At 45.0% G+C, this 8,798-nt stretch overlaps 1 protein-coding gene across 3 annotated transcripts in view; it reads right to left on the bottom strand.

Moving 5' to 3' along the window:
- Window positions 1-7,255, bottom strand: part of CASS4 (Cas scaffold protein family member 4) — a 44,507-nt gene extending 37,252 nt beyond the window's left edge. For all 3 annotated transcript variants that reach the window (XM_036824318.1, XM_036824319.1, XM_036824317.1), the window contains exon 1: window positions 7,060-7,255. In XM_036824318.1, coding sequence (XP_036680213.1) covers window positions 7,060-7,095 — 36 coding nt within the window. In that variant the 5' untranslated portion in view covers window positions 7,096-7,255. The remainder of the gene's footprint in view (window positions 1-7,059) is intronic.
- Between the last annotated feature and the right edge of the window lie 1,543 nt (window positions 7,256-8,798).

Here is an 8,798-nt window from a genome sequence, read left to right on the forward strand (position 1 = left end):
ATTCCAGTTCACTGGGTTTATTCATTTTGTTGTCAATAATGAGCCACAGATAAACCCATCGCTAGCCTTACACGAGATACCACAAGGAAGGTTATAGAGAGTGTGCTCTGTAACTGTCCCTGTTGATTTCCCCAGGGCTGTTGATCCCCTCCATGTTGGGAAACATCCCTGTAGGACAGAAGCAACTTGATGTTCTCGCTGTTAGTGATTGACTCTCGTGCCCTTTCAGCCTCCTCTGAGTTAAAATTGTGAACCCAAGAGAACATTCCACAGGCACTTTTTACTTTTTGTTAACCAGATGGCAAGCGTCTCCAAGGGAGAGGCACCCTACTGCTTTCTTACCCCAATTCTCACCCCCTCCAAGCCCCAAAAGACAAGCTGCCTGTAACAAATGTGTAACAAACAAAACTGCTCTTGATTCTAAGGAGAAGCAACGGGTTTAAAGAAAAAGAACAATCGATTCACCCTGGAGTGAGTGGGCCGACGCAGAGCCCAGACTTGACCAGGAATAACATTTCCTAGAGGAGTTTTAAGAGCTGGCAAAGCCTTCCCGCAAAGAGCCAGGAGATGCCGCCCCAGGCGCAGGCGTGCACCCTGCCTTCTTGTTCCTATCTCTGTCCTTGCCATGTGCATACAGGAGCCCTCTTCCATTCCAACAAACACATGGTTTATGGGCAATACGTTTGGAAATGGTTCCTAAAATACTTATTCCCCCTTTTTGCAACTCATGTTGGAGTCTTCGAATATCACTTGTAGTGGTATCTTTTTTTTTTCTTTGTTACCAGCCTCCCACCTTCCTCCTTTGAAGTTATTTCCCCTCCAGGCTCTTGTCATTTCCCCCCTGAGTCATCACAGTTCCAATATGACCACACACGTTTCTACGGTCGCTTCCTCATTCCATTATCATGCAGGCCACTCTCCTTTGAAAAGTCTCCTGGCAACTTTTTTAACTTGTAGTATAAGCAGTTGGTGTTTTGTCTGGCCTTTTTTCCTCCCCACCCCCAAAGTGAGCTCTATAGCAAATACAATGTTAAGAGAATAAAGGTTATGGACTTCCCTGGTGGCACAGTGGTTAAGAATCCACCTGCCAATGCAGGGGACACCGGTTCGAACCCTGGTCCGGGAAGATCCCACATGCCGCGGAGCAACTGAGTCTGTGCGTCACAACTACTGAGCCTACGCTCTAGAGCCCACGAGCCACAACTACTGAGCCCGTGCGCCTAGAGTCCGTGCTCTGCAACAAGAGAAGCCACTGCAATGAGAAGCCCGTGCACCGCAACGAAGAGTAGCCCCTGCTCGCTGCAACTAGAGAAAGCCCGCATGCAGCAATGAAGACCCAACACAGCCAAAAATAAATAAATAAAAATAAAATAAATTTATTAAAAAAAAAGAGAATAAAGGTTATCGAACAGGGGAAAGAATAATAGAATGTAATGGATTTTTAACGCTAATGACAGTTTATTAAATATTGAGAAAAGGGACTAGACTTTTGTCTTCTGTGGCATTTAGAGCAGCGTCTGGCTCAATATATTTGTGGAATGAATGAGAGAAAATGGAAATAAAGTTGGTGGAAAATAAACATCCGTTTCTTAAAAAAATAAAGCATATAGCACATGTAGCTCAATAAAAGCTATTTATACCTTTATTTACTCTTCTTTCTGCTCACATCTCCTGACACTCTCAAACACCAAACGTTTTATTTTTTTTCAAAAGACAGAGCAAACGGTTCTTCTCCATGTGCGTTGAGAACAGCACGGTACCATCCAAAATGGAAAACGAAGCCCTGGCCCTGTCTCCTGACTTACCTCCCCGCTTCTGCTCTTTCCTACTGACTGTCTGCGTGTGCACAGCAGCCTTAAGATGTCTTAAAAGACGTAAATCAGCCCGTGTTATCTCCTACTTTACACAGGCCAGTGGCTTGTGTAAAGTAGCAGTCTGAATGCAGTTAGAGCGCGTTCTGCAGTTAGAATGCACGTCAAGGTTCTTACAGCGTCGACGAGGCCCTATGTGAACAGACCCTGCTTACCCTTCAAATCTTGTTTCTGACACTTTCTCCCCTTGTTAACTCTGCTCTGACAACACTGGCGTTTTCATGGATGCTCTGCTCTGCTGAATTCATTCCTGCCCTTGCATTTGCTGTTCCCTCTGCCTGGAAAGCTTTTCCCATCATTCTGGTTTCCAGAGAGGCCCTTTCTGTGGATCACCTCTATCAGGTCACCCTGTTTTCTTTTTTTTTTTTTCATTTTTATACTAATTTTTTTTTAAATAAATTTATTTATTTATTTATTTATTTATTTTTGGCAGCGTTGGGTCTTTGTTGCTGCACGCGGGCTTTCTCTAGTTGCGGCGAGCGGGGGCTACTCTTTGTTGCGGTGCACGGGCTGTTCTCATTGCTGTGGATTCTCTTGTTGCAGAGCACGGGCTCTAGGCGCACAGGCTTCAGTAGTTGTGGCATACGGGCTCAGTAGTTGTGGCTCACGGGCTCTAGAGCGCAGGCTCAGTAGTTGTGGAGCATGGGCTTAGTTGCTCCGCGGCATGTGGGATCTTCCCGGACCAGGGATCGAACCCATGTCCCCTGCATTGGCAGGCGGATTCTTAACCACTGTGCCACCGGGAAACCCTGTTTTCTTTGCTTTAGGGCAGTTGTCAGCACCCGAGATCACTGTGTCCATTTACTCATTTACCGACTGTCTGATCCCACGGGAATGTCGGCTCTGTGTTGATCGCCCAAACCCCCAGAGCTCAATGACTCTGTCTTGCGTTAGAGGCTAAACAGTGGACCATGAGTTGTGTTTTCAAGCTGGGTGCTGTGGCTACTTGTTTTGCTCTGGGAGGCAGGTGAAGGGATGAGGCTGCTGGATGAGGTCAGAGGGAGACCACAGGTCCTTGTGGCCGTGACTTCAATTGCACAGGCTCAGATCTAAGGCAACATCTGACCATGGGAGAAGGAGGGGGGTAATTCTCAAGCATCTAGGTTGAGAGGCGGGTCAGGATGGGGCCAGGTAGGGGTTAGAAGAGCTGAGAGTCAGGGGTGACCTCTGTTCCCAGACATCTGGTAAGCAGGAAGTACCATTCCTGTCCTCGTGGCCATGTTGCAAGGGCTCTATCTGCACTCCCGGTAACCTCCCATTCATTCACACACGCACACCGACCAAAGTGTTTCTTGAACACCTACTATGTCCAGGCATTGCTGTAGGCACTAAAGATGCAGCACTGAATAAGAAAGGCCAGATCTGTCCCTCATGGAGCCGACTTTCCAGAGGGCGAAACAAAGGCAAGACAATTTCCAATCTTGATAAGTCAGGCTGAGATGGAGGATGAGAATGATGGGATGGGTGTGGAAAGGGAGGTGGTTTAGATAGGGTGGTCCAGAGAGGCCTCTGGATGGGGAGATGCTTGAGAGGAGGACCCAGTGGTCAAGCCACAGGGAGAGAGGAGCATTCGCAGGTCGGGAACAGCAGGGGAGAAGGGGAAGGAACTGAGGTGGTGGGAGCTGGTGGGAGTGGGATGCGGCAGGGCCTGGTGGGTGATGGTGAGTTCCCTGCCGTGATCGCACTTGCCCTTCTTCGACAAAGGCTGAGTTTAAATGTCTTGCTTACCATCTGAGAGCTTCTGAAGGTACAAGGAGAGCCTGAAATTGTTCCTCACTCACAAACGAAGCCTCACCAAGCACTCTTGCCCAGCAGCAGCAGAGCAGAAGAGTCTTGGCTAGCGGCAGATTCATCCGATGCCACTGCAGCCTGTCAGGGTCTAAACTGACCCTGGGAGTGTTGGTGATTTTTTTTTTTTTTATTCTAAGTCTCTACCTAGACCCTCCTTGAGTGAATCTAGAACCATCCCACTCACAGTTGAGATGGAAGGGGACCACAGGATATTTGCTTTTTAACTGAAGCTGAGTCTGAAATGTTGAGAACATTTCAGGACATTTAAACGTTCTTAAAACATAAATATTACTTTGATCAGTTCTCTGGAACATCCACCCTTCAGTAACATGACAAAGACACTTGGTTTGAAAACTCCCTTCAGAAAACCAAGTGAGCAAACAGCCTATGGCTCTATTTAGAAAAGACAGAAAATATAGATTGTAGAGAAAATACTATGGACACTAAGTTTTCAAATTTTAGAAGTTCTCAGAAAGTGATGGAAAACAAATACCATGCTTATTTGACCCAGGATTCCTCTTTCAATTCCTGGCCATTCACTCCAGGGAGACAAAGATGCCTGTACACAAAGATGCTATTTTCAGCATCACCTCTAATGGTGTGGACATGTGCACGCACACACAGACACATATGCTCAGAAGTAAACACAATGTGCAACAAACAGGACCGAATCACTAAAATACAGGCAGACTCTGTTTTCATAAATAAGGCACTTTTGAAACAACCAAAAATCCAAAGCAAGGACTTACATATAGTAAAACCAGTTATTCACCTTGTCTTGCAGACCTAATTTTCCAGCATCTCATGAATGGAGTTGAACATGGAGTCAATCAGCTACAGTCCAATGAGATGTTGGATTTACCACCTTGGCAACACACAACGGTCTCTACCTTTTGCAATTACACTCTTTGAGACCAGCGTTTCCTAGTTCTAATATCATCATGTTTATTTTTCAGTTTTCTCTTCATTTTATAAGACAGTTTGTGGAAACCTAATAAAAGTCAGACAATTACACAAAATCTGCTGTGCACAAAGGTGAAATTCTACTGACGAGGAACTCTTGGTTGTTTGTCAAGCAGCAACACTGGGGAACAGCCTGAAAGGACAGGCACAGTTCACCACCTGACGTACACAGGCTGACCTCAGGGCATGAAAGGAGTCTGGGTGCCCCTAAGTGAAAGTCAGGGTTGCTTTAAAGTCAGATGCACCAATGCTGAGAACCACTCACATGGTATGACTCCTTCAAGCACTGTGTTACCATTTAATCAAAAGCACCTAAATGACAACGTAGGCATTGAAAATACTGAGGTAGGTCAGTGGTGCTAAAACAGATGGAGCTCTAATATGTACTGTTCACTGTAAAAGACAAGAAGCTCAACAGTTGTTCAGTTACTGCTCCTGTTCTTGAAAAACCTTTAAAAAAAAATCATTATCTTACATGTGCATTGGCAGTTCTGTAGGGATACCCAAGAAAGAATGAACTGAGGTTGCCTCTGGGCTAGGAATGGAAGATTTGGGTTCTTGCCCTGGTGCTGCTGTTACTGGGTAGGGCGGACATCCGTACGAGCTGAGACATCATTCATCTAAGACTTGGGTCGGCAAACTAGGGCCTGTGGGCCAAATCCACATGACCAGTCCAAGAGTTAAGAATGATTTCATATTTTTAAAGGGTTGTAAAAACAAAAAAGAATATGCACCAGAGGGACTTCCCTGGCAGTCCAGTGGTTAGGACTTTGATCTTCCACAGCAGGGGGCACAGGTTTGATCCCTGGTCCAGGAACTAAGATCCCGAAACCTGAGGTGTGGCCAGAAATAAAAAATAAAAACAAGACTATGCACCAGAGATCAGAGGTGGACCACAGAGCATAAAATACTAGCTGGCTCTTTATGAAAAAAAGACTGCGGACCTCTGGCCTAAGGGTCAGCATATAGTGATCTGGTTAAGTCTGGGTCTGCGTCAGTCTGTCTGGGTTTGGTTCCTGGCATTCCACTTACTAGCAAATGACCTTGGCAAGTCAATGAACCCTACTTTCCTCATCTGTCAAATGGGGATAAGAGTAACACGTCTACCTTATGGAGATGTCAAGAGGATGTAATGAGAAAAAGCAAGAAGAGCACTCAGCACCAGGCCTGACAGATGGACAGTCAGTAAGGGTCATCTGTTATTATCTGTATAATATCGATAATAGAAATTCATGGGGATGCTGGGACTATCAAATATATGTTATATGTATATATACATGTTAATTACACATATACATGTTACAATTACACATTGTAAAGTGCTATAGAAATTGGGCAGAATAAGTGGCCCATTAAAAAAAAAGTATAAATTATAAAAAAATCTGGATATTCGTAGAGAATGTCAGTGTTATGAAAGAAATAAAAAAGTAGTGGACTGTTCTAGATTAAGGATGACAGAGACCTAACAAACAAAATGTGTGATCCTGGAATGAGTCCTGGGTTGGGAAAAAAAACCAAATAAACATGCAAAGAAATAATAACAGCCAAAAAAGCTAGAAAGGATGTTTTTGGATTTTTGGAAAATGTGAATGTAGCCTGTGTCTAAATATATACAAATAGATGCACACAAATGTGACAAAGTGCCAGGAATCGGTGAATCTAGGTAAAGGATATGCACAGGTTGATGAATTTTTTTTTTCTATTTTCCCAAAGGTTTAAAATTTTTCAAAGAAAATAGTCGGGTACAAAATTCTAGGATAGCAATCTACATAAGAGAGACTGTCATGGGTTATTCAGCTGTACATTCCACCAGTGACACCTATTGTTATTATTATAATAATAAATAACACATATTTAATCATATAAGAAAGCTCCCCATTTCATAATTGTTTCATTTTTTTTCCTGTTCTACTTAAAATTTTAAAAGGATGTAGCAAAATAACCCTGACCTTCACTTTTCCTTGTGTCCAAGCAGTTTTCTTTTAGCAGCCATTTCAACATTCTAAACAGCAAATCCTTTTTGATTCCTGTCACAGACTTGAGCTCCACTCATGCATGTCAGTACAGAAGGTAACGTGAAAACAGCACGAGGAAGGCCCGCTGAGGACTCAGGGCTGGGGCAGAGACCCATGTCTCGCTCAGAAGTTTGTTAGAAGGTGAATGGACACAAAGGGATGGGTTGTGTTATCAACCGCGTAAACTAGGTTTTGCTAGAAAGTAATTTGCAACCATCTCTGAGTCAGACTGGTCAGGAGCTTTACGGCACATATAGTTTCTATACTTAAAACTCACGTGAAACTTTCTCCTCTCAAACTTAGATGTTAGTGGTATTCATCTTTGACTTCATCAGAAACTCAGCCCTGAAATCGGCCGCTGCCCTTAACCCAAACAGGCAGCTCCATCTCCTGCCCCTGCAGACAGCCCCGCCACTCACCTTGGGCGCCCCGTCCGTGATGCTAGCTCCTTTCATGTTGCTGGTGTGAAACGGCTCCTTTGAGCTCCACGGCTGATATCTCTGACTTCAGAGGTGGTTACGCAATGTCACTGCATGCCTCTGGCTGGTTCTCAGAAACTGAATTCTATGGAGCTGACAGCACAGGAAATTGTCAGAATGATTCTCCCAGCAGGCAAACTTTCTGGAAAGGAGGAGAAGAAAAGAGGTGAAGGAAGGGAGACCAGAAATCCAGGCCACACTCACTCCTCAATGTGTGATGTCTATAAGTATAGATTGTCACACATTTGCTACAAGAAACCACAAAAGGAAAAAAAAAAAAAGTCTTCTGCTTTACAGGGTGAAGTTCCTACTTATGAACGCACGGCATTCTCACCCCTTGAACGTTTGTGGAACAACTCCCCCTGGACAGACCAAGCATATTTCTCTGATTAGAGGCCGCCAGGACAAATTTGTGATAGCGGTCAGTGTTTCTTCCTTCCTGCCCCCTAAAATTTACCCTGCAACAGCCGGAGAAAACGAGTTCAGCGGGGGCGGGGGGGGCGTGCCCAAGGGATCTCGTCCCACATCTTTCCCCATCAGGTGCACTCTTCCACTTCCACCTGCTCTGACACCCATACTCAGCCCTGGTCTTTGAGTGCTGGCTCTGCAGCAGGGCTATGCTGAGCACTTACCAATACATTATCTCTCAAATCTCACCGACCCACCCACTTGATGCCACACAGTTCAGGACGACTTGCTAAGTCTTTCCACTTTCCTTAAATTCAGACTAAACATCCAGAGAGGACCTACAGGAGAGCAGATTCCTTGCTAGGCATGTTCGCACTTTTATTTCACATCAACAAACTGGTACCCATCCTTCCCAGCGGGGCTCAGCTTCCACCTCCAATGGGCTGTCGCTCTCATCGCTCTCCTGTGATTACAGCACTTGCTGTCTTGTCTGCTGGCTGTCCCGCATGTAGCCCCTACAAGTCTGAGCACCAGGAAGGATTTACAGGTGGAAACAGCTGACTGATTTCTGGCTGAGACAACCTATATTTTATTTTATTTATTTATTTTTAAAAATATTTATTTAGCTGTGTCAGGTCTTAGTTGCAGCATGCAGGATCTTTTAGTTGCAGCATGCGAACTTTTAGTTGTGGCATGTGGGATCTAGTCCCCTGACCAGGGATTGAACCTGGGCCCCCTGCATCGGGAGTGTAGAGTCTTAGCCACCTGACCACTAGGGAAGTCCCCATGATTTAAATTTTAAATTGTTACCAGTGTTGCAAGTTAACTTGCCAAGTAATTGACATGTTGTTGATGGGAGCAGATAACAGGGAGGGAACAGTGACCGCACAGAATGATCACAAACTGACTTGGCAACAAGTTCAAGGTGGAGATCCATAGGGAGGAGGACAGAGATGGGAGAGTGGGGGAGTAATTTAGGGAAGGCTTCAGGAGGAAGGCAAGGTACGAGAAGCAGGGGCAGAGCAGTATAGAGCCTGGACTAACAGAAGTATTTTATCCTGTTAGTCTTTACAGATGAGACAAATCATTAAGTAGTACCACTGCAAAAATGCATATAACAGGTGATATTTGTGAGGCAAAGGCCGCTGCAAAATAGCAGGTGATTTCCATGTTGTTAAATGTGAATCTGGGTGTTTCTCTTGGGTGCACCTCTTCCCTCCTGCTTTTTCTTCTGGCTCTAGCAGCTCCTCTGTGTCAGTGGCCATGGGCCG

This window comes from Balaenoptera musculus, chromosome 15 (assembly GCF_009873245.2).
Source record: "Balaenoptera musculus isolate JJ_BM4_2016_0621 chromosome 15, mBalMus1.pri.v3, whole genome shotgun sequence".
Classification (NCBI taxonomy): domain Eukaryota; kingdom Metazoa; phylum Chordata; class Mammalia; order Artiodactyla; family Balaenopteridae; genus Balaenoptera; species Balaenoptera musculus.